The following is a 24,511-nucleotide window of genomic DNA, read 5'->3' on the forward strand; positions in this document are numbered from 1 at the left end:
GGCTGAAAAGACTCACTTAAGCTTTAATGAAGATTGGAGATGGGTGTCCTTTTAATGCAGATTTTCACTGTCACTTGGTGTCTGGTCTCATTTCCTTCCTTCACTGTGTCCTAGGAAAACCCCAACACATTTCTGAAGGAAATGAAAGTTTCCCATCTTACCTACCACCCACTGCTTACCATTTGGGTGTATTTCCCCCTCATGTGCCACTCTCTCTTCTCTCCCCGCCCCCACCTCGTGCCCGCCGCCCCCCTCCCAACCTCCCCCCATGTTCCATACCCAGTTTTGTATCTTGCCTCTATCTAGGTTGATATGTTGTGACTATTTTACTATTTAAACTTTTTGAAAACTGTGTTACTGCATACCATTCCAGATGTATCATTTATTTATTTAAAATTAAAGCTATGAAAACATTTGTGCCGACACACACATCACAGTCAGCTTGAGGTCATTGGAGCGGTGCATGATTCCTGGCTCCGGAGGTTCATACATCTGAGCTGCTGGCCTTCTGCCTCCGAGCAGGTTTCTTCCTGCTCCTCACCTTGCCTCCTCACCAGGACGTGGACAATTTCTCAGCTGTTGGGCAGCCCACACTGGGAAAGTTACTTAGTGTTTGTTGTTTTGCCCTTTCCTGTTTCTGATGTGGTTAAGTGTTTTCCCCATGTGAGAAAAATCAAGAGTCATTTATTAATACTGAAAGGTAATGTTTATTCTGAGACTGGCTAATGCCCTCCCTTCCGATAAGATGATAGAGACTGCCGGCCATTAGTTATTACTTTAAGTGAGATTATTCTTGGCGGCCTCAGGTGAATGGTTCTCTGCCCCCCCACCTTCAATGATGTGGTTAATAAAAAATCGGTCGTTTATCAGGGCTGGAAGGAACTTCGAGAGGCCATTAAGCTCAGTCCCTCTGATTCCAGGCAGCTCTGAGTTCAAGGGATTTGAGGCTGCTTCTTTCAGTCTGAACCAGATTGTATGCATTGACAAGCAACATGATTGTATTGTTTTTGTGTGTTCTTCTTGTCATCCTGTCTTTTAGGGTCCTAGGAAGCCTCCTCTCTGCCCACAGAATAATAACTGACTCCAAGCAGCCCTTTGGTGACATGACAATTAAGGATTATGATAACGAATTGTTGCACATGGCCCACGACCTGGCTGTGCGGCTCCTGCCGGCCTTTGAAAACACCAAGACAGGGATCCCCTATCCTCGGGTAGGTAGACTAGTTGGACGTGTCACCATCTTCCTGAATTAAAACTCTTTTGATACATTTATTTGGGGCAAGTGGGGAGGTGATGTGAAAGAGGAAAGCTGTGTCCTTGAGAGAATTTGTCCCAAAATGTGATGCAGGATGTTTTTTTAATTCATTCAGCATTTACCGAGCACCTACTGTGTGCCAGGCATACTGTTGACACATTTGATTCTTCCCCTTAAGGAACTTACTAGGTTCCTGGGCTCAGTATCCTGAAGTTCCTCGGCATGTGAGATTTGTATCCCCTGCTACCAAATAGCATGGGGGACTGTCTTTATTTCTGACTCAAGTACATTCCCGCAGAGACCCTCATGTGTGTACTGTAGGATCCTGGCGACTGTTCTTGGGAGTGCTTCACGTGGATCTTTCAAATAAAAGCCTGCCCAGCCCAGCCAGTGAGCTGCTGATTTAACTGCAAGATCTGGAATGCGATTCTGTCTTTGTGGCACCCGATTTGCTGAGCTCAGAACTCCCTTGGGAATTGAGTCAGCCTTTTAGGTAACCAGCAGAGAATTGCCAGCCCACAGAGCCTCAGTGATGAAACAGGCTGTCACATTCTTCCTGTGTCTCCCTTGTCTGCCAGTCTGTGATTTGTTTATGTTCGCTGAGCAGGGGTGAGTTCCTCGTAGCTCACTTAAAACTGATAAGGCATTCCACAGCTGGCCTTTGTTTCTTTTTTTTTTTTTTTTTTTTTTTTTTTTTTTTAAAGATTTATTTATTTATTTGAGAGAGAGAGAATGAGAGAGAGGGAGCACGAGAGGGAAGAGGGTCAGAGGGAGGAGCAGACTCCCTGCCGAGCAGGGAGCCCGATGTGGGACTCGATCCCAGGACTCCGGGATCATGACCTGAGCCGAAGGCAGTCGCCCAACCAACTGAGCCACCCAGGCGCCCCTGGCCTTTGTTTCTAATACCAAAGCCTGGTGCTGGAAAGAGGTGGGTTAGAGCACAGCGTTGTAACCATCCCCCTAAGACTTGCTCTTGTTAAAACAAGGCGTAGTGTTCTTATTGCCTTGTTTGTGTCGTTTAAGCTTAACTCCCATATCTCTCTCAGGTGTGACATGGGAGGCGGTGAGCTGAGTCACGCTGCATTAAGTTTGGTTCAGTAGTTGAATCTAGTGGCTGTGACCTGGCCTTCTAGCCCTGAGGGTTCCTCACAAGTCTTGCCACAAATCCTTTGTCTCTTCCTGTCCCCAGGTGAATCTAAAGACAGGCGTTCCTCCTGACAGCAATAATGAGACATGCACAGCAGGCGCTGGTTCCCTCCTGGTGGAATTTGGGATTCTGAGCCGACTCCTGGGGGATTCTACATTTGAGTGGGTGGCCAGACGTGCTGTGAAAGCCCTTTGGGACCTGCGGAGCAATGATACGGGATTATTAGGTGTGGTGGCACCTTCTCAGGCCACTGGGACTGGGTACATCTGACCCCCTTTCCTTTCCTCTTCTCTGGGGTTCTCCCTGCTCGCCACTACTTCTGTCTGTACCACTGAACCTGACAATGGACACCTCAGAGAGAATGGCCCTTCGTGTCTGCCATGTCTAATTTCTCTGTGGGACTTTCTGCCTAGAGTGAGGCTGTAATGTTTGATGGGAAAGAATAATGCTTTTGCTGTTTGAGGGTTCCCTTCTGATTTGAATCCCTTGGCATATTCCACTTGAAAATAATTGTTAATGGAAATGCTATAAAAAGAACCGCCTCTGAGGCAGATTATATTGTTTCAATATAAGGCTCTAAATATAGGCGTTTGGAGGTACCGGTGGAGTGGCTTTTTCCTTTAAAAAACTCTAGGCATGTGGTAGTAGGCGAAAGGCCAGATTAAACCTATATTAGGTGGGATTTTTTTTTTTCCTCTTGAGAATGCTTGGTCAAGATGTTATTAAAAAAATTATTATGGAACATTTCAAACCTATGGAAGTAGGGAGAAAGTATAATGAATAATGAATCCCTGTGTACTCATCATTCATCTTCAATAATTACTAGTTTTTTGCTAACTCAAGATACTATTTTAAACTGTCTTACACTGAGAAAAGTTTAAAAAAATTTTTTTAATTTATTCATTAGAGAGAGCGAGAGCATGAGCAAGGGGGAGGGGCAGACTCCCTGCTGAGCAGGGAGCCAGATGTGGGGCTTGACCCCAGGACCCTGGGATCATGACCTGAGCCAAAGGCAGATGCTTAACCAACTGAGCCACTCAGGTGCCCCAGAAAAATTTTTTTTATCATTGAGAAGTACCTTGATTAGTTGTCCTAGAGCCATAGAGTATCATTGCAAGAACACTGCTTTTTAAAGGTGACTTTTTTTTTTTTTAAAGTAATCCCTGTGCCCAGCATGGGGCTCGAACTTGCAACCCCGAGATCAGGAGTTTCGTGTTCCACTGACTGAGCCAGCCAGGCGACCCACAAGTGATTTTTGATTATTCCTTAAATTATTAAATTTATTTACATATTTGTTGTGTTTAACAACACTGGTAGAAATAAGTTGCCCAAATTGCCACCCCACCACCAAATGGTTTGCCAGTGTCACCACAAATTGTCACCTTTTAAATTTCCCATAGGTCCTTTCAGTCTGGCATGTGCAATGTTTATATACCTTCAACTTCTAATATAAATAAGCATTTTTACTCTGCCTTGCATTTGGCAGTTCAGGTTTTTAAAGTTGTTACCTTGTTTTCATAGCTACCGTCTTTAAAATCTACAGAGTCCATTAACTCTTCCAGTGTTGGACACTTGCATTATTTCTGTTTTTTCTTTTTTCCCCCCATTTTACAGATAACATAAATCATACAGTTCATAATTCTTGATGAACAACACAATACCTTTTCTTAAAGACTTTTTTTCATTAAGGATAAATTGCCAGGAATGGCATTACTGAGTCAAAGGTTTGAACACTCCTTTGGCATTTGAAATGCACTGTTAATCTGGAAAGGCAAAATGACAAATTTACTTTTCTCTTGCCTCAAGTGTTTTCCCCAGTTTTGTCCCAGTGTTTAAATACCGTATATTGAGAAAGATTTCCTGGCTCTCTGTGCCGCTGATGGGACTGATAAAAATGCGAGAGCCAAGCGCTCATTCCTTCTTTTCCGCCAAGGCCCAGGGTGTGGGAGATTGGCGGGGCCAGGGTTGGAGGGCACCCTGGAGGAGGAGCCGTCCCCAGATACCTGGGGCCTGATAGGCTTTGTTTGTTTTTGCAGGCAATGTGGTGAACATTCAGACGGGCCGCTGGGTTGGAAAGCAGAGTGGCTTGGGTGCTGGCCTGGACTCCTTCTATGAATACCTCTTGAAATCTTACATTCTCTTTGGAGAAAAGGAAGACCTCGAGATGTTTAATGCTGCGTACCGGAGTATTCAGAACTACTTAAGAAGAGGGTGTGTCTCCTCTCTTGCCCTGTAAAACAAGTAGGGTGTGTTCTCAACGGGAATCCGCTGCGTCTTGTGGTCTCTGCATTCATCTTCCCACTTCCTAGTTGTTGGGCAGACATTTGGGGGTGAAGATCTGTTTTAGGCTTCTACTGCGGCATAGCAAATTACCCCAGCACTTAGTGGCTTAAAACAACAAACATTATCTTCCACAGTTTCCAAGGGTCAGGAAGCCAAGAGCCGCTGAGTGGACCCAGGGTCTCGCAAGGTTGTCACTAGGCTATTGGCAGGGGCTATAGCCGTGTCCGGGCTCGGTCAGGGCTGGGGGGCCCCCTTCTAGGCTCACTCCTGTGCTGGTTGGCAGGTTTCAGTTCCTCGCCACGTGGACCTCTTTGTAGGCAGGTCATGGCAGCTGGCTTCCCCCAGAGTGAGTGGTCTGAGAGAGATAGAAAGAGAGGCCAAAAGTGTGCTTTTGTGACCTAAGTTTGGAATGATGAACCAACATTTCTGCCTGGCTCTGTAGGTCCCGCAGACCAGCCGCGGTCCAGTGTGGGAGGGGGCCATACAAGTCATAGCCTTTGTGACTGCCCGGAGTCAGGGATCTTCGGGGGCCATGGTGGACACTGGTTGCCACAAGGAGTGACACGTGCCTGTGTTTCACTGTGGCTTTCATCGCATATAAAGCTGTAATACAGGACCATTATTGAGTTACTTCGGTTCTTTTACTTTCCAAAGAATCGTTCGGATTGGTCTGTATACCTCACGAGAGAAAGGACAGTTACCACATTTCCCCGCGCTGTAGTTTAAAACAGCATTATTTGCTACTACCCAGTTGTACAATCAGGAGGGCTGGGGAGAAGTGCCATTCAGAGCTGCAGTGGCTTCTACCTCGATGTCACCTCACTTCCTTAGGTCTTTCTTTGTATGCTTTTGTATATTAAATGTCCAGTGCAGGTGATAGCTACTGAGTTTCTGCATGTTGGGATTTTCTTGGACCCATTTCTACGTTAGCTGTTGTAGGAACACTTTGTGTGAGTGCTGTGTTTTAGTAAGAGGCTATTTGTCCAGGGTTCAGTCATTTTTGCTTTTTTAAAGTCCCAACCTAAATTGAGCAGTAATCCCTAAGCATCTTGCTCTGATGCATTCCTTCAGGCCCCTGGTGTAGGATCTTATTAGAGAAGAGATCCTTTTTTTGTGTAGAAGAAACCAGGCTTTTCCACTCAGGTCAAATCCAACAAAGACCCTGCTAGATACCGCATTATGTGGCAGTATTTGTAAGCCATTTGGAATGTCCAAGTGCCCTCTGCAAAACACAGTGAAAGCCCTGATCAGTTACGATGGCTAAGTTCAGCACTTTTATTCTATGGCAGATGTTACCTTATGCTAGAGTCTGGTATCCACAGGTAGAGGCAGTTTATCTCCAAAGCTTTAAAGAATGAGTTAGGAGAAAATGTTAATGTTGATGCCATTGAAGTTAAAGGACCAGGGGCTGCGGGAGGAGTAGGGCTGGAGGGCTGTCAGCGATCTTTCTTCTCACCTTTGCCTGCTCTGCTCACCCGTTAGTCGGGAAGCCTGTAATGAAGGAGAAGGAGACCCGCCACTGTACGTGAATGTGAACATGTTCAGCGGGCAGCTGATGAACACTTGGATTGACTCTCTGCAGGCCTTCTTCCCTGGACTGCAGGTATTCAGCAACCATGTTTGCCAAGAAAATGCAATCATTGCCAAGGGTTTCTGTGTTTTCTCTTTTCTTTTTGTGATACCAGAGTATTCTCTGGCTCCTCCGGATTTGGGAGGTTAGTAGCACAGTATGTCTTGATTATTCTGTTTGTGACATTAGTCCTCAGGATCTGGAACAGAGCCATACTAAATAAGGGTAAAACCATGGTTGAAAAGTAACCATATGTGATTTTTGGGTCATCTGTCTCTTAATTGTTTATTCTTTGCTCCTAAGTATAGTTAACCTCTTGTGCTATGCAGTTCCCATGAGTTTGGCACGGACGGTCTGTTAGGGAGGGCATCCTTTTTTCTGGCTTGCTACTTCTGGGTTGGTTTGTCTCCAACCAGGTCAGATAAGAACTGGGGGGCAGAGGGAGAGCCCAAGGCCTTTGTGTCACGTCTTACCACTCTGAGAAAAGCGTCTTCTCCTTAGGTTCTGATCGGAGATGTGGAAGATGCCATCTGCCTCCATGCCTTTTACTACGCCATCTGGAAACGCTACGGGGCCCTCCCTGAGAGGTATAACTGGCAGCTCCAGGCCCCCGACGTGCTCTTCTATCCACTGAGACCGGAGTTAGTGGAGTCTACATATCTCCTCTACCAGGTGCTAGACTTTGTGTTTCAATGCTAGCAGGACCTATAGCGGTTGGTTTTTAGCAGACATTGGCTGATTGGGGTAGAACTGTGGTGTTTGCTGGTGACTCGGAGATGGATGCTGCCTAACCATAGGCTTGTTGGTGTTGAGTGTGATTCCCGGTTCCACAGAACAGAGAAGACATCTGCGGTCACACATGGAGGTGTTGAACCTAACCTTCTGCAAAGCCCATCGCGCCTGCACCATAGGGCTTTTCTCTCTCACATCCTTAAACATGGAAGAGGGCTTACTACTCCGTGTTTTCCAGATGTGTTTGGCCAAAGAACTCTTTTTGAGATACAATTCTGTTGTCATGCACTGTGGAACCCTGGTCTGTGTAATCATCATTCAGACCAAAGGAATTCTTTTTCTGGGTAAAGGAAATCATCTGGGATTTATCTGAATGTCTATTTTTGTTTAACGCTTAAAAAACAAAACAAAACATACAGTGTTCATTTTTCCATGAAATTTAATGCCAGAGGGATTGTCACTTTAACTGTGAAGTCTCCCCCGCAGTCTAAGGCAGATATTTTTACCTCTGGGCGTGCCCTCCATCTATACACATGATGGAGAGTCTGCATCCATTCACAAATGCAGCAGCTTTCTGCAAAGTCGGCCTTCAGTGCACCTCAGTGGACCTGTGACGAATGCCTGCAGGGGGCAAGCCCGCACAAGAAGATACTTACTTTTATGAGTTCTCGTAGTAGAGTTAGTACTGTGGTTAGGATTTATTAAAGAAAAAATTAACGCAGAATCGTGCCATTTGCTTCTAGATGAAAAAGGGAGAAATCCTATGAAACTGGTCTTAGGCCTCACGTGCAAAGAGAGACCTCGTGAACCTTAGATAACCTCTCAGAAGAGGGCACGGATAGCCTCCGAGTTTGCTTCTCTGAGCTGGGTGGACAGCCCGGCTCTGCGCGCTCCAAGGAGGCCACGCCTGGGTGCTGCTGAGTCTCCTCTTAAGCTTAGGTCTGTTGCCTTTGGGTTCATACCTCTTCATTTCTGTCACCTCTTTCCTATTTTCAGTTGCTTCCCGTTGACTGTTTTCTTAGAGCTTCCTGGCCCTGCCTTCGGAGACCACTCCCTGTGCTCTCTTCCCACACAGACCGCTGCCCTCAGACATAGGCGTTTGCATTTGCCGCTGCAGGCAGGCACTAGGCGTGACTTCAAGATGATCCCCAGCTTTTAAACTGTGGAGTAGTGGTCTCATCTTTGCAGAGAATTGGTTTCCTAGTGAAACTGTGTAAGAGCACGTGACAGCAGAGTAAGCAACCCTAAGGACTGAGTTCATCGGGCAGTTCAAGAGGAAAGTGTGGGGGCCTCCTGTTTGAAAGTCTTCCTGTTCCTCTTAGCTTTTCCTCAAAAGGCTCTATAAGTGGAATGGGGGCAATGTCTTGCGTCCTTGGGCCTGCATCTTAAGTTTCTAGAGAGTTCGAAGGCGAAAGAGAAACTAGATTTGTTCTCACACACGGTACTGTTATTTTGTGTCTGACCATGACGGGGATCAGGAGAGCCAGAGCAGGGTACCGTTCTACCCTGGAGCGGATTGTCTCAGCCCTGGTTACGGTTAAACAGATGGTACGGGTACTTTGACGTGAACCAACAGAACACCGTAGTTCTGTAACATTTGTGACCCTTCAAGGTAACGTGAGCTGGGCGCTGTGCCTGCCTTTGGCCAGTGACTCACTTCCTCGGGAGGTTCCTGCAGTCACCGTGATGTTTGTTGATGGCATGTTTTCCAGGCCCTTGCTGGATCACATTCTCTCATGTTCTCTCTAGGCAACCAAGAATCCCTTCTACCTCCATGTAGGAATGGATATTCTGCAGAGTCTGGAAAAGTACACAAAAGTCAAGTTAGTTTCCTAAGTTCCTTCCTTTTTCTGTTGGCCACTTTTGATTTATTTTTGGTTCTGGGGAAATATTCTGTTTTGCACTTTAATTTATAGAACAGGTCATTAATGTTAGTTCTGTAGGGAAATTGCTTACTTTTTGTATACCAGGACCAGTCCCTTATAGTGGGAATTGCTATTTTTTTTCACCTTTTTTTCTATGTATTTTTTTTTAAGTAACTTATTTTTCCTAGTTGTACAAATAATACATGTACTAAAAAGTTTAGGGAGTACAGAAGATATGGAGATAGAATATTATCATTGTAATCTCCGTGTGTAGATAACCACAATCAACATTTAAGTTTATGTACTTAGGATCATTTTCATATATTTGTATATATAATGTGTGTATATACATATATGTTAAGAAAATTATATTTCAATTTTGTGACCTGCTTTTTTTCACCTAGCAGTGTATCTTAAGTATTTTCTTACAAAATAGTATTTTAGGCTATCCGATGATAAGTCACTTCTACAGATATTTGGACAAAAAATTTCTGTCAGTCCTAAATTTGTTGCCAGTCATTTTCTTGGTGTCATGTTAAGTGCTTGGCAGATACCTTCCACCAGCCCCCTCTTTTTTCCCCCTATAACTAACCCGATGATTTAGCAGCCAAACCACTTTTTCATAAATTTGCAAATAACCTAGGCTGAAAAAGGATAGCTCTTAAACCTAACCTGATTTGTTTTTCATATGGCATTTGATAATTTGGCTGATTGTTCTGTTAATAGACTATTTCCGCTTCTTAAATTAATAAGCAGGTAGGAAGGCAGCAGAGGCAGGACTAACCCAAAACTTCTTTTGTAGGTGTGGGTATGCGACGTTGCATCACGTCATAGACAAATCCAAAGAGGACCGGATGGAGAGCTTCTTTCTCAGTGAGACCTGTAAATACTTGTATCTGGTATGTGTGTTAGAAGGCGAACCCCAGAAACGTTGATTAGTGCTTGGAGCATGCATTCATTCATTTGGTCTTCCGTCTAGCGCATGTCCAGCACGGCTCCGTGCTGGACATGTGCTGGCCCAGGGACACAGTGCTATCAAAACAAGAGCGTATTGCTGTCGTCTGCCGAGGTTTCTAATCTCGTGGGGGGAGGCATCGTCAAGGAAACAAAAGGAATTTACAATTAACAACCGGTCTGAAGTGCTAGTCACGGTTGCTAGAGGACCCGCACACATGAGTTGTGGTGGTCGGGGAAGGCGTCTCTGAGGAAGTCAGCAGTGTCTGCAGCTCTTAAGTCTTCTGATGCATGTGAGTTTGGCCGAGACCCCAGCCCGTTTGGCTCTCTGTCCACGCACACATTCCCAGGGGTGTGGAGAGAGAGAGAGTCACGGGACCTGGAGGAAACCTTTAAGGGGTCATTTGTCGGCATTCATTCTTCCCCTTGTGGGAGCTGCTGTCTACATGGAGATGTCAGGTGACTTGCCTGGGTTTTCAGGGTGACTTCAGGGCATCGCTGAGGCTTCAGTCCTGGTCCTGACTCCTTCTGCAGTGCTCTTTCCACTCCCCTGCTCTGCAGTGTGCACACATGGTGTCTGTGGCTTGTGCACGCAGCTACTCGCCTACCTTCTCTACGGCTGTACTCGGTATGACTCTGTGCAACAGGATGCTTCCAAGGCACAGAGAGGCAGGGCTTCCTGGTGGGAAAGCAGTGTGGAGGCCGAGATTCAAAGGGAATAGGGGAGTAGTGATAGGCTGCATTATTGAGGTTCCCGGTTCCCAGGCCCGGGGGCCAGCTGGGTCAGAATCACCCTAGGGCCCTTGTTAAAATTACAGCCCTCCTGAATCAGAATCGACAGAAAGTGGGTTCAGGAATCTGTAATTCTGACAAGTGACTTGTGATTCTCTACCGAGCCAAGGTTTGGAATTACCAGTCTAATCTGGTGTGACTCTTCACAGGACACTGCAGAGGAGGCGTGCCCCCCAGCCGCCCACATAGTCCAGCCCATGGGAAGCTGGCCGGCCTGCCGTCAGGCCCCCGTGCGGGCCTAGGCCTCCCTCTCAGTGCGTGCCTCCAGGCCAGGCTGGCCGCTGCAGGCCGATAAGAGCCTGGTGTGCATCCCTGTTCAGCAGCCCGTGGTGCCTGGGGTGTTCGCAGGGTGAATTCTAGAGCGAGTGAAGGAGATGTCCTAGGCTGTTCTAGAGGAGAGACCATAGGGTCTGGGGCGAGAAAACCTAGACTTCCTGTTAGCTGTGGAAACACAGACAAGTTGTGCCAAGTCTCGTTTTTCCTCATCTGTACAGTACTTCAGGTGACTGTAAGGTTTCTTCCATCACTGAGATTTCTGTTCTGAATGTTTGCTCATTTAACATTTACTAGACACCTGGCTCCTCCCCTCACCGACCTGTCCTGTATTCAGTTAGGTGTTCTTTCTGGATGCTCCTGCCACATTCCTCCTATTGAAGGAAAGGACTGCTCTCTGTCCTCAGAGCCCCACCTGTGTTCTGACAGGAATCAGTGGGATGATGGCACAGGTGTCATGCTCTGTGCCAGGCCCTGGGATATGGTGAAGGATAAAGCATTTGCTTCTTTCCTTCCAACATTTTCCAGTGTAGGACCTAGGTGTGTGTGAGGAGGGGATAGTTCTAGAATTCTAGTGCCACAACTCTCAGGGAAGAGCTTTTATAGACTATGCAAGTTTGGGCTCAGCCCTGGGATTTCTGAATCTTTAGGTCCGAGCAGGGTGGGATGGGATGGGGGAAATTCAGGCATTTGGATTTAAACAAAACTGGTGATTGTGCTTTGCAGCCAGAGTTGGGAACCACCTTTTCACCCATTTGTCACTGAAAAGCCTGAGGACCCAGCAAATTCTACTTCCTGAATAGTCTGGGACATACTCGACTGAGTTTGTTCCCAATGTGCTACAATTACCAGTTGTATCTTTTTTATTTTCTTTTTTTTCCTTTCCTACTAGCTATTTGATGAGGAGAATCCAGTCCACAAATCTGGAACCAAATACATGTTTACAACTGAGGGACACATTGTATCTGTGGATAAACATCTTCGGGAATCACCCTGGAAGGAACTCTTTTCCGAAGAGGCGGGGCAGGACCAAGACGGGAAGTCTGTGCACAGGCCTAAATCACCCGAGTTAAAAGTCATCAACTCCAGCTCCAATGTAAGTTGCTTTCTTCAGGGGTGGTTGGCATGTGGACGAGGAGAAGATAATACAAACTTGTCATCCAGAGTCCCTGACAGAAAATTGGTGGCATCCAGACTGGGTCATTGGAGAAGGTTTCACAAAAGACCATTGACGTAGGGGCGCCTGGGTGGCTCAGTCATTAAGCATCTGCCTTCGGCTCAGGTCATGGTCCCAGGGTCCTGGGATCGAGCCCCACATCGGGCTCCCTGCTCAGCGGGAGCCTGCTTCTCCTTCTCCCACTCCCCCTGCTTGTGTTCCCTCTCTTGCTGTATCTCTCTCTGTCAGATAAATAAATAAAATCTTTTTTTTTTTTTTAAAAAAAAGACCATTGACGTGGATATCGTCAGGGTGTGAGGACTCACGGGAGCAGTGCACTGTTCGTCCTAGCTGCAGGGGCTCGTGGTCACGGGAACCTGGGTGGGGAGAGGCGTGCTGGAGTGGGGGGCTCCTGGCAGAAGCCTTGTTCTTCCGAGCCAGCTCCAGTGAGCTTGCAGAAGGGAACCAGCAGAGTAAACACTTGACCATCCTTCTGCCTTCTCCTCTGCTGGAGCTTCTCACTGGCGATGCTCACCACGGGTCAGAGGCCACGGGGACATTTTGGTATAATCTGCCGAGTTGGCCTCTGGGGCCAGAGCAGGATGGAGAAGGGCAGAGAGTGGATCTGGAGGGACAAATGGAAGAGATCCAGCCAAATCACCCAGCAGCAGAAGAGGGAGAAAAGAGCAGTCATCAGTCGTTGTGATTTTTAATGAAATGCTCTTGAAAGTGCAGAAGAATGAAGTTTCATTTAAAGCAGAGTTTCACTGAGCACACCTCGACTGTCCTGATAATCACTGGGAAAGATTTAGAAACAAGTCCTGGGGTTTCTGGTAGGAGTCCTAGGTAGTTGTATTGATTTGAGTCAAATAGGACGGTTTGGAAGTGAGGATGGGGAAAGAGACCCCGTGTCAGGTGAGATAATCGAACCGGGTTATCCCACCATGCATTGAATGCCGCCTCTCTGCTCAGAAAAAGCCTCTGTTGTCAAGATGCCTGCCACCCACTTCCAAACTGCCTTGGCTAGGGTACACCCCATGGTCCTAGGCTGTGCTTCTGTACTTGACCTTCAGTGTCCCATTGAAGGTCTTTACCATCAGTCTGTGAACTACGTTGACAGACCAGAGCAGAGATCGGTCCCCCAAATCTCCATAAGGCCATGCAGTGTAGACTAGGTGAACACAGCCTAATTGAGATAGAAAGGGAAGGAGGAGAGTTAGGGGCAGAAAAATAGTAATTACAGTCAACATTTGTGTATAACACCTCCCATAGCCCAGGCCCCTTTTCCAACTGGTTATATGCAGTAACGTTTCACAGTGGCCCCGCGAGGGTAGGTGCCTTTGGTCTCCTCATGTTACATGTGGGGAAAGGGAGGCACAGAGAGCTTCTGGTCGTGTGTTGGAGCCAGGAGGTAGACTGGAAGGAGACACTCCTCTTAGGGCTCTGGCGATGTGGGTCCATCAGAGGGGTCTCGTGGGGAGCCCGGCTCCTCCCCAGGTATTTGTCAATAAGGCGCTGCATGCAGTGCTGCTGAAACACAGAGGAGCAAGGAGTTACTCTGCCAGGGGAGATAAAGAGGGCTTCATTGCCAAGGTCACTTTTCAGAAGATGCGTGAGGGGATGAGGAGGAGCTTCCCAGGAAGGGCCGTTCGGGCAGCCCTTGAGGGGAGAAAGGGGCTTTTCTTTTTTTTTTTTAATTTTTATTGTTATGTTAATCACCATATATTACATAATTTGTTTTGGTGTACTGTTCCATGATTCATTGTTTGTTCATAACACCCAGTGCTCCATGCAGAATGTGCCCTCCTCAATACCCATCACCAGGCTAACCCATCCCCCCAGCCCCTCCCCTCTAGAACCCTCAGTTTGTTTTTCAGAGTCCATCATCTCTCCTGGTTCGTCTCCCCCTCTGACTTACTCCCCTTCATTCTTCCTCTCCTGCTATCTTCTTCTTTTTCTTTTTTCTTAAAATATGTTGCGTTATTTGTTTCAGAAGTACAGATCTGTGATTCAACAGTCTTACACAATTCACAGCGCTCACCGTAGCACATATCTTCCCCAATGTCCATCAGCCAGCCACCCCATCCCTCCCACCCCCGACCACTCCAGCAACCCTCAGTTTGTTCCTGAGATTAAGAGTTCCTCATATTAGTGAGGTTATATGATACATGTGAAAGGGGCTTTTCTTAAAAACAAACAAACAAACAAACAAAAAAACAACTCTGTCAAGCATTTAGGTTTTAGGTGTGGATGGAAAGAACCATAAACTCAGAAAAACCACAGTACGGTTGACGCTTGAACAATGCGGGTCTGAGATGCATGTGGATGTTTTTTGATAAATACATTGCACCTGTAAATGTATTTTTCTCTTCCTTATGATTTTCTTAATAACATTTTCTTTTCTCTAGCTGACTCTATTGTAAGAATACAGTGTATAATAACATACAGCATACAGGGGTGCCTGGGTGGCTCAGTCGGTTAAGCGTCTGCCTTCGGCTCAGGTCATGATCCCAGGGTCCTGGGATCGAGCCCCATATTAGGCTCCCTGCTCAGCGGGAAACCTGCTTCTCTCTCTCCCACTCCCCCAGCTGTGTTCCCTCTCTTGCTATGTCTCTGTCAAATAAATAAATAAAACCTTAAAAAAAAATACAGCATACAAAATACTAGTTAAACCAGCTGTTGATGTTCTTGGTAAGGCTTCTGGTCAGCAGCAGGCCATCAGTAGTTTTTAGGGAGTCAGAAGTTATATGTGGGTTTTCAGCTGCACTTGGGGTCAGTGCCCCAACCCCTGCATTGTTCAAAGGCCAGCTGTATTTTCAAATAGCTAAGGTGTTTTCTGAAATTCTGGGTGGATTAAGTTAAGAACCTGAAGGATGAGCTTCTTGTCCTGATCACTCTGCCCTTTAGTGGATGTCTTTTAGCCTGCCTGGGTATCCATTTCTTTACCTGTGAAGTGAAGGTATTAAATGATGTCAGTGGTAAAAAAAAAAAAAAAAAAAAAGTCAGTGGTCCTCAGCTGGGGGAGTGGTTTGCTCCTCAACATTGAACAATGTGTGGAGACAATCTTGGTTGTCACGACTGGGGGAGTAGGGGTTGAGGGGGCATCTAGCGGGAGAGACCAGGGATGCTGCTAAGCATCCTGCAGTGCACAGAGGGCCCCACCCGTCAACAGTGCTCAGGTAAAGAAACCCCCATTTATTCCCTGAGCAATTAATACTTGGATTTTTAATTCAAAGTTTATATTTTTCCTCTTTGTTTTTTTTCTTTCTAGTGCAATCGTGTTCCTGACGAGAGAAGATACTCCCTGCCCTTAAAGAGCATCTACATGCGGCAGATTGACCAGATGGTTGGCTTGATTTGATCTACTCTTCTCCGTGTGGCCTCTTCTGAAACCGGATGGAAACAGCCGAACCCACACTGTGCAGAGACCAGTCTGAAGCGGGAGAGGATGGCAGTCTGGCCATCCGTGATGGTGTAGGAATTTCTGTCCAGCTCCTCACACACATCTAGCAGATTCTTGCATACATTAGTGTTTCTCTTCTGTTCAATAAAATGCCCTATTTTTTTTAAGGATATAATTTGAAGTAGGAGGGTACATAGAAGTTGGCTTCTTAGGACATGCTGATTTTATAAGCACAGTGTGGATGGGGCATCTTTGGATGGAGCTTCATAGCTTCCCACTTTGGAATCTGACAAGTGTGTTCCTGTCTCTGGCACTTGCCGTGACTGCAGTATTGCTACCTCTCTGTTAGAGGACTGTGAACAAAATTTCCGTGCAAAGGGCCTGAGGTTCATCCCTATTTATTGCATTTTGTTATCCTTTCTTCCATTAGATAATTGGCTCTCCCTCCACCCACGATTTTGGATCACAGGGGGGATAATCATTCAGTTTTTCATTTGCACCCCACATAATCTTCACAGTGTTACAAGTTAATTGCTTATGAATAATTTTTATCTGAATTTCAAAAGGCAGTCTCTTAAATTGTCACACAGCTAGATCTCTTGGATGGTATATTACATTTAATTTGAACTTACCTGAGGAACTCCCGTAGTTCCAGAACCAGGTGCCTTTTAGGGAGAGAAAAATACCTAAGAATGTCTGAGCTTCCATCTATCTCATATTTACTAACCAAGGATTCTCAATTCTGACCATGTTTGGGTTAGAATTTTGTTTTGTTTTTGTTTTCTGTGTCTAGTGCCAATTAGCTAAGTCAGGGAGAAAGAAATGATCAGATGACTCTCTGGCATCCCTGAGCCATTTCTCTGACTAGAGGCTTTAGCTTAGTGCCTTATAGGATTTTGGTTGGGGCCGCTGGTTGTCACAGCTGCTGCTCTGGTTTTAGCAGCCTTGTTTTGATTTGTCACAGGGTGGGACCACAGTGAAAAAGGGGAAGGGATGAGTATTAGTAAGATTCTGGAAAATTCTTGGCCAGTCCTCGCCTTTCAGCATGATATTTTAAGCAAACCTGCATGAGGAGGGAGTTGTGCTACATTGCCTTCTTTCTTTGTTATATTCTTAGCCAGAACAGAAGTGTCTCTCTTTGAACTTAGGCTGAATATTCCTACAGAGCAGAGGTGGATTTGAACCCTCAGCCTGACTTCCATATAACGTCTGAGGTTGAAATGAATCCTGGTACAAAGGGTAGAAGTCTCTTAAGAACCTCCACCCTTACCTGTCGTGTTGCCAACCTGTCTCTGCTTGCACACTTCAAATGATTTCCTGTTCATCTTTTTTAAAACCAGAAGTGTGGTCTGAGCCATTGCATACCAATCAAAGGGAGAAGTTTTATTCCTTCTTGAAAATTTCAGTGTTACTGTTTTTTAAAAAAATAGATACAGAATTCAGTTCTTGGAGATTTTTGAAAAAGGGATTTTCAGTAATAAATGTGTCACCTCTGTCTTTTAAATATTTATGCAAATTGTTGTAAACAAAATCAAATGCTTCTGTTTTACCTTTTCATTTCGGAAGCATTCTCTTTATCGGCCTTGTCTCATCTCCTGAATAGAACATTTCCTTTGAGAACACTATATAGTATATTTTAGGTGTTTTCGTTGACTCGGTAAAATCAAAATGTTGCATTTGACATACGCATGTGCACCCAGGCACAGTGTCCCTGTACCTTTTCTCCAGGCAAACTGAGGCGGGACTATAAATGTCCCATCTGGAGGGATGAGGCCCGTCAGGGAAGAAAGTGGGTCCTCCGGGCATCCATTCCCTCTCGTGGCCCTGCTAGGTTCCCTCTCCAGCTTCTGGGACTGCATTAATGTGTAGCATTCCAATACCACCCTCTCGTCCGGGCCCTTAACCTGTCCCTGCTGTGGCATTCCATCCCCCTTATGCTCAGGAATAGGGACCTGTGCCCCAGGGCCACTGACGCACGCCAGGGGCTGCAGGCTGGCGTGAGATGTGTTGTGTATGAAGTCCAAACCCCCTTGACTTGTGGACACTGACTTGTACCAGTTGGTGAGACTGAGGGTGAGGGTGTTACTGCAGACCAATCCTGGTGGTTGAGCTTCCAGACTCCCCAGTCTCAAGTCGATGCTACCTAGTCTGTGATCTGTGGGGCTAGGAATACTGTCTAGTGCCAGTCATGAAACGAACGTTCTTTAGAGCCAAGTTCAAAGCTTGCTTGTTTTCTTTTTGGAAATCAGAATGTCAACAACTGTGTTCTCTCTTGCAGGGCTTTTGCTGTTTTCTTCTCTTCTGTGTTGCAGGATGTCCGGTAGGATCAGGGAGGGGAGTGTTGAAGAGATTCCCTTGCTCAGTGCTTTGCCCCAGGACTGCCCTGATTCTGAACAGAGCTCATCCTTTGGAACAGCTGTGAGCCTGCACCATCCTCAAGTTCCCCTGTGTAGCTAGTGTCTGGAGTCTGCTTTGGTCGACATGAGGAATGTGGTTTTGCAAAACTCTTGTAGAAAGCTGCCCTGTAGTTAGGCCAGGCAGTGTAAATCTCCTACCACAGAGTTCTCAGCCGGTGCAGGGCAGGCTTTGCTGCTTCTGGTGATGTGACCGAGGAGCTCCATTTCCGGAATAGTAGGTGACAGGAAGTGTTGGCTGGCGTCCAGCTCTGCTGGCCTTTGTGAAAAACCAGCTTCCAGTGTTCACATCTTGCCTGCAGTTTGTTCCAGCTCTTCTACCTGAATTCCTAATTGCAGGTTCCCAGCTTGTCACAGATCAGGGGGCACGCACAGGTCACTGAAGTCATTATGTGGTGTCTGTGCAGGTGGATTTTAGAGGAGGCTCTGTGTGCAATCTGAGGGCCTGAACGTGGCACCCCCTCCTTCCCTCCCCTCCCCCCCCCCCCAAGAAAAATACCCTCTTAGCTATTTCCTTAGCTCAGTTTACTGGGTGATTGCAAACTGTAATCCTTTGCTTCGGATCTTGTGGACTGAACATCAGGCATCCTTTTCTTCTCTTTGGAGGGCTCCAGAGATCTTCCTCTTTTGAGGCTTTCAAATTTAATGCTGGTGAAAAGGTAGGGCTAAATGATTGCTTTCACCAGAGTACCTGAGCAGGGACTTTTGAAGGAAATCTTGGTCATTCCTTTTCCATTCCCAGGCATCCAGCTCCTTCTCTAGTGCCTCTTCCCTGCAGGGCAGGGACCCTTGTGAAAGAGGGAAGGTGGGCTGGCTGGGCTGTGTGTCCCCAGGTTTGCAGGGCTCAGGGTTCTGTTCCTGCTGGAGTTTGGATGTGAATCCGGGAAAATCTACCTGTGGACCTTCCTGATTCATTACCCCCTTTCCCTCTTTCTGAGAGGCAGAGAAATAATATTTTTAAAAGGTATTTTGTTTTAGTTTTAAATAGCAAAACACAAGCTGCATTTTTATTTATTATGCACAAGAAAGGTAAATCTGTTTTTACAAAAAAAAATCTGGAGTTGGAAACTCTGGGAAAACCTATTGAGATATACACATGCTTCTCTCTCTGTAATGTGCAATATGCTTTGCAACTATAGATGATATTTTATGTTTAATCTGTAAATAAGAAATGTATTTAAATTAAGAGGGAGCTTTTTGTAAAAGGACCAAATGTTCTTTTATAAATGTACTAAGAAATATCTTGTTCTTTGAAATTTATTAGGATTTTTATGAGTAATTTTTATTAAAAGATTCTTTTTTTTTTTTTGAATTGTCATTTTGTTTCTCCTTTGTATACTCACACATACACATTACATTCAGGACAAACAAGGGGGGAATCTCTTTAAAGAAAACTGTAAAATTAGACAAATAAAAACTTGTGTTTTTTTGTTTTGTTTTGTTTTGTTTTACAGCCGAGCCCTGAGTAATACTGCTCCTTTTTTGTCCGTCACACGTCCCATTGAACAGTCCTTGGCAAGTGTCTGAGAGCCACATGTAACGGTTTTCGTCCTGCCCCTGCCCTCCTCCCTGCAACAGCCTCCTCTCTCCCAGGCACTGACTCATTCACAGTTGTTGCCATTTATCTGAGTCTCTCTAGGTTCTGGGACCCATTCTCCGTTATCTTACGCAAGGCGATTCATTTCTCCTGACCTCTTGCAGACTAAGGTAGGGGTAACAGCGCATGGGGTCAGTGTGGGTTGCACTGGTCTGGGGGAGGCATGAGCCAGGAGGGTTTCAGTGGGACGGCCTCCATCCCTACTGCTACCTGAGTCATGATGGGGTCTGGAGGGAGATGGCTGATTCTGCCCCTGTGACCCCTTAGTGTCCCACCCTTGTGTTCTAGGCAATTCTGACGGGGCTTTTAAAAAACTGAATTGCAATAAGGAGAGGAAGGGAGCCCTGGGATCGGAAGTACCTTGTTGGTCGTAAATCACACTGGCCTGGGGCGCCGGGGTGGCTCAGTTGGTGAAGGGTCTGACCCTTGATCTCATCTCAGGTCTTGATCTCAGGGTTGTGAGTTCAAGTCCTCACTGGGCTCCATGTTGGGTGTGGAGCCTACTTAAAAAGCACACTGCCCCTTTGTAAGGGTTGTTGGTGGTTGTGTCTATGTAAAGTCTCGTGGGTTTGTAACCCTCTTAACGAGGCCAGGCAGGGCCCCTGTGCCACGGGGTCAGCTGGAGAGCCTTGAGAGTGGGAGCACCAGTGCCCTTGGTCAGCCGTAGCGAGTGTCCTGGAGCATCCTGTCCAGACATTGCAGGGGAGCACCGGGGCTGAGGGGGACTCTGGACGCACACTGTATGAGGTACAGTCTTAACCACCTGTGAGCCTCATGCCGGTTTATACAAGGTACACAATCTCATGGGACCTCAGTTCCCCCAACTATTATATGGAATGACAGCAGCAGTCCATATGCATAGGGTGAATGGAGTGGATTAAGCTGTGTAGCATGCTTAAAATGGCACCTGGTGCATAGTAGCCCTGTGGGTACATTTCCTATAATTAGGGTCAAGTTAGATTTGATTCCCAGGATAAGCTGTAGGATTTTTACACGGGGACCCTGAGGAGGGATAAGGACTTGGACTGTCACGAAGAGGCCTGGGCTGGAGCCTGGGCTTGCCCTTCTGGATCAGCAGCTTGGATCAGGGTCTCACATTGTTTCCTCCTTTGTAAAGCCAGATACTAGCACCTTTACTTGCAGGGCTCTTGTGAGAGCAGAATGAGCTACGTTTTCTCAGAGTGCGTTAGATGCTGGCTAGTGAATATCTTCACATCAAAGATGTGAATCACATTTAATCAGGGCAATACACTGCTGTTCTTTTTTCTTCTTTTTTTAAAATAGTATCTTACCTTTTTTTGTTGTTTTAATTTGCTTTTTAAATTTTCTAAAATTAATATAGTTAATAGTTTGAGAGGTAGAGGTCAGTGATTCATCAGTCTTACATCACACCCAGTGCTCATTACATCAAGTGCCCTCCTTAGTGCCCATCATCCAGTTACCCCTCTCCCCTCCAGCAACCCTCAGTTTGTTTCCTATGGTTAAGAGTCTCTTATGGTTTGTCTCCCTCTCTGATTTCATCTTCTTTTATTTTTTCCTCTCTTCTCCTATGATCCTCTCTTTTGTTTATTAAATTCCACATATGAGTGAGATCATATGATCATTGTCTTTCTCTGACTGACTTATTTCACTTAGCATTATACCCTCTAGTTCCATCAATGTCATGCAAATGGCAAAATTTCGTTTTTTTTTGATGGCTGCATAATATTCCATCGTGTATATATATATATATATATATATATATATATATATATACACACACACACACCACATCTTTATCCATTCATCTGTCAATGGACATCTGGGCTCTTTCTACAGTTCGGCTATTGTGGACATTGCTGCTATAAACATTGGGGTTTGGGTGCCCCTTCGGATCACTGCATTTGTATCTTTGGGCTAAATACCAGTAGTGCAATTGCTGGGTCATAGGGTAGCTCTATTTTCAACTGTTTGAGACACCTCCATACAGTTTTCCAGAGTGGCTGCACCAGCTGGCATTCCCACCAACAGAATACACTGCTGTTCTGTCCCTCTTAGGATGCCAGAACCTTGTCCTGGTGCAGGGTGATTAGGAGTGATGTCTGTGCGTCACAGTCCCCAGGGAGTTGTAGGCAAGTGCCTGGCACAGTCTGCTCCTCACTGGCACATCACACAAATAGGCCTCCAACATGCCTGTGTGTGTGTGTGTGTGTGTGTGTGTGTGTGTGTGTGTGTGTGTGTGTATGCACACATGGCTTAAATCCTCACCAAAATCCTGGGAGGTCAGTTCTATTATTCAATTTCTACAGCTGAGGCCACTGGAAGGTAAGCACCCCTGCTTAGGTCACAGTTGAACCACTCTGAACCTGTGACCTTAAGTTCTCTTAAGTACCAGAATGAATAGTTTGGCTCTAGTCCCAGGATGGAGAGAAGGGGGTCTTTGCTGTGGGGAATACCCTGGGCCATTTCTAGAGGGATGTTGCTCAATCCTTGGTCTGAGACCCCAGTGGCCCCTTTCACAGGTGGGGAGGTCGGAGGTCAGGACAGGGCAGCAAACCTGATTCTGGATTCCTGGGACCCCAGCCTGAGGCACCATGGTCCTCCCAGCTTCTGAGAATCAAGACCTCCAGAAGCTGCGCCTCATTCCACAAATCAGAATATTTTCTGTGCCAGTGTGGGGCTGTGAAAGGGGCAGTGAGCCTGCCCTCCCTCCAACCAATAGAAAGCCCCTTTGCAAAAAGGATTTGTTATTTAGTTGTTAGAGTCATTTATCAAATGATTATTCATTGTACCTATTTTTTTTTTTTAAGATTTTACTTATTTATTTGACAGAGAAAGACACAGTGAGAGCAGGAACACAAGCAGGGGGAGTGGGAGAGGGAGAAGCAGGCTTCCTGCAGAGCAGGGAACCTGATGTGGGGTTCAATCCCAGGACCCTGGGATCGCGACCGAGCCGAAGGCAGACGCTTAACGACTGAGCCACCCAGGCGCCCCTGTACCTATTATTTTTAAATTTGGAGGCACCTGATAGAAACTGAAATAGAAAGTGCTAGAAAATTAATAATAACTTTGACATATCTCTGATAATACATTTAAAAAATAAATGCCTTCATCTTGTCACCTCCCTTAAATATATTTACATCATGACCCTGGAGCTGTAGTCAACACAACTCAGAGGAAATAACCACCATGTAACCTAATTGGCTAAGCCAGTCCTTGTTTTCAAGCTCTTCAGCCCTAGCAGTTTTATTTGCTGATGGGAAAAGTCTGATTTCATTTTTCAGTCCTAATAAATGTGTTCATTAACATGAGAGCCCTCTCTCTTCTGCATCCTAGCATGGAGTGAGGCAGCGTGAAGTTTTGCTGTGCTTGCTACAGGAACAGAAGGAGGCCCTTGAGCCTCTGATCCAGGCACTGTCGCCAACAAGCTGGGAAGGGAAGAGGCTGTTTGTTTCCTGAGAAACATTTCCCGTGGATCCTTTGGTGCTCCAGAGGTTTCTACACGCCAGGGCTGCACACACAGAGCAGTGAGATTCTGGGTCTGTGAGAGGTAGGCCCTCCCATCACATCGGAGAAGGATCATGGTCAAGCATCAAGCCGAGCCATTTTCCGTGAAAGTACACATGTGTAGTTTTATGTTGTGTATGGTGAGGATTTGGAAATTGATTCCTTTGACAATAGTGGTTGTCAGACTTTAAAGTTCCTTGGAGTCACTTGGAGTGTTTGTAGAAACACAAATCGCTGGGCTCCCCCCTTGAGCCTCTGACTTAGCAGGTCTGGGGCAGGGCTTGAGAATTGCATTGCTAACCAGTTCCTGGATGAGCCTAGTTATTTTTTTTAAAACTTAAATTCAATTAACATATAGTGTATTATTAGTTTCAGAGGTAGAATTATATAATACCCAGGGCTCATTACATCACATGCCCTCCTTAATGTCTATCACCCAGTTACCCCATCCCCCCACCCCCTTCCCCTCCAGCAACCCTCAATTTGTTCCCTATGATTAAGAGTCTCTTATGGTTTGACTCCCTCTCTGATTTTGTCTTGTTTTATTTTTCCTTCCCTTCCCCTATGATCCTCTGTATTGTTTCTTAGATTCCACGTATGAGTGAGATCATATGATAATTGTCTTTCTCTGATTGAATTATTTCACTTGGCATAATACCCTCTAGTTCCATCCATGTCGTTGCAAATGGCAAGATGTTGGCGGGGATGCGGAGAAAGGGGAAGCCTCTTACACTGTTGGTGGGAATGCAAGCTGGTGCAGCCACTCTGGAAAACAGTATGAAGGTTCCTCAAACAGTTGAAAATAGAGCTACCCTATGACATAGCAATTGCACTACTGGGTATTTACCCCAAAGATACAAGTGTAGTGATCCAAAGGAGCACCTGCACCCCAATGTTCATAGCAGCAATGTCCAGAATAGCCAAACTGTGGAAAAAGCCCAGATGTCCACTGACAGATGAATGGATAAAGAAGATGTGGTGTGTGTGTGTGTGTATATATATATATATATATATATATATATATATATATATATATATATACAATGGGATACTACTCAACCATCAAAAATCCATGAGTCTTAATTGCAGCCAATCTGGGGACCACAGTTTGAAAATCTTGCTTAAAGCTTTCCCCTTGGAGCATCTTCCAGTACAAAGGACACTCTTAACTTTTCCATATTTTGTAGGGGGTGATCTGGGTTTTGGAGGGATGTTTTTATGAAAAATAAAATTATGAACACAAAATTAGAAATGCAAAAGTAAATATGGAAGATGAGAAAAAAATCACAAATCACAAATATTAAAAAGCTGACAAATACGACAATAACACACATTCCATAAAAATTATAATGGTTTAGTTAAAATTACCTGACTCTTTTCCTACATTTTTTTGGTTATATATGCTTTGATTATTCTCTATACTTATATGAATCTATATATTTTGTGCCTCACATTTGTATGCCCCTTCCCTGACATACACCTTCAACCCTCTGGTTACAGAACCTCAGCTTCCTGGCAGTGACAGCAAAGAAAGAAAGTAGTTGGGTTCTTGGCCTCTCATTGTCTAGCCACACCAAACCTACT

General features: G+C 45.6%; 1 protein-coding gene across 2 annotated transcripts in view; it reads left to right on the forward strand.

The window, feature by feature from the left end:
* EDEM1 (ER degradation enhancing alpha-mannosidase like protein 1) overlaps positions 1 to 19,271 on the forward strand; it is a 29,698-nt gene extending 10,427 nt beyond the window's left edge. The window contains exons 4-12 of one of the 2 annotated variants that reach the window (XM_027584498.2): positions 1,040 to 1,211; positions 2,445 to 2,628; positions 4,439 to 4,613; positions 6,168 to 6,288; positions 6,757 to 6,927; positions 8,737 to 8,810; positions 9,655 to 9,751; positions 11,764 to 11,967; positions 15,299 to 19,270. In XM_027584498.2, coding sequence (XP_027440299.1) covers positions 1,040 to 1,211; positions 2,445 to 2,628; positions 4,439 to 4,613; positions 6,168 to 6,288; positions 6,757 to 6,927; positions 8,737 to 8,810; positions 9,655 to 9,751; positions 11,764 to 11,967; positions 15,299 to 15,388 — 1,288 coding nt within the window. In that variant the 3' untranslated portion in view covers positions 15,389 to 19,270. Of the gene's footprint in view, positions 1 to 1,039; positions 1,212 to 2,444; positions 2,629 to 4,438; positions 4,614 to 6,167; positions 6,289 to 6,756; positions 6,928 to 8,736; positions 8,811 to 9,654; positions 9,752 to 11,763; positions 11,968 to 15,298 lie in introns of both variants that reach the window. The other variant, XM_027584499.2, reaches the window with a different exon arrangement.
* Positions 19,272 to 24,511: the final 5,240 nt, after the last annotated feature.

This window comes from Zalophus californianus, chromosome 1, assembly GCF_009762305.2.
Source record: "Zalophus californianus isolate mZalCal1 chromosome 1, mZalCal1.pri.v2, whole genome shotgun sequence".
Lineage (NCBI taxonomy): Eukaryota > Metazoa > Chordata > Mammalia > Carnivora > Otariidae > Zalophus > Zalophus californianus.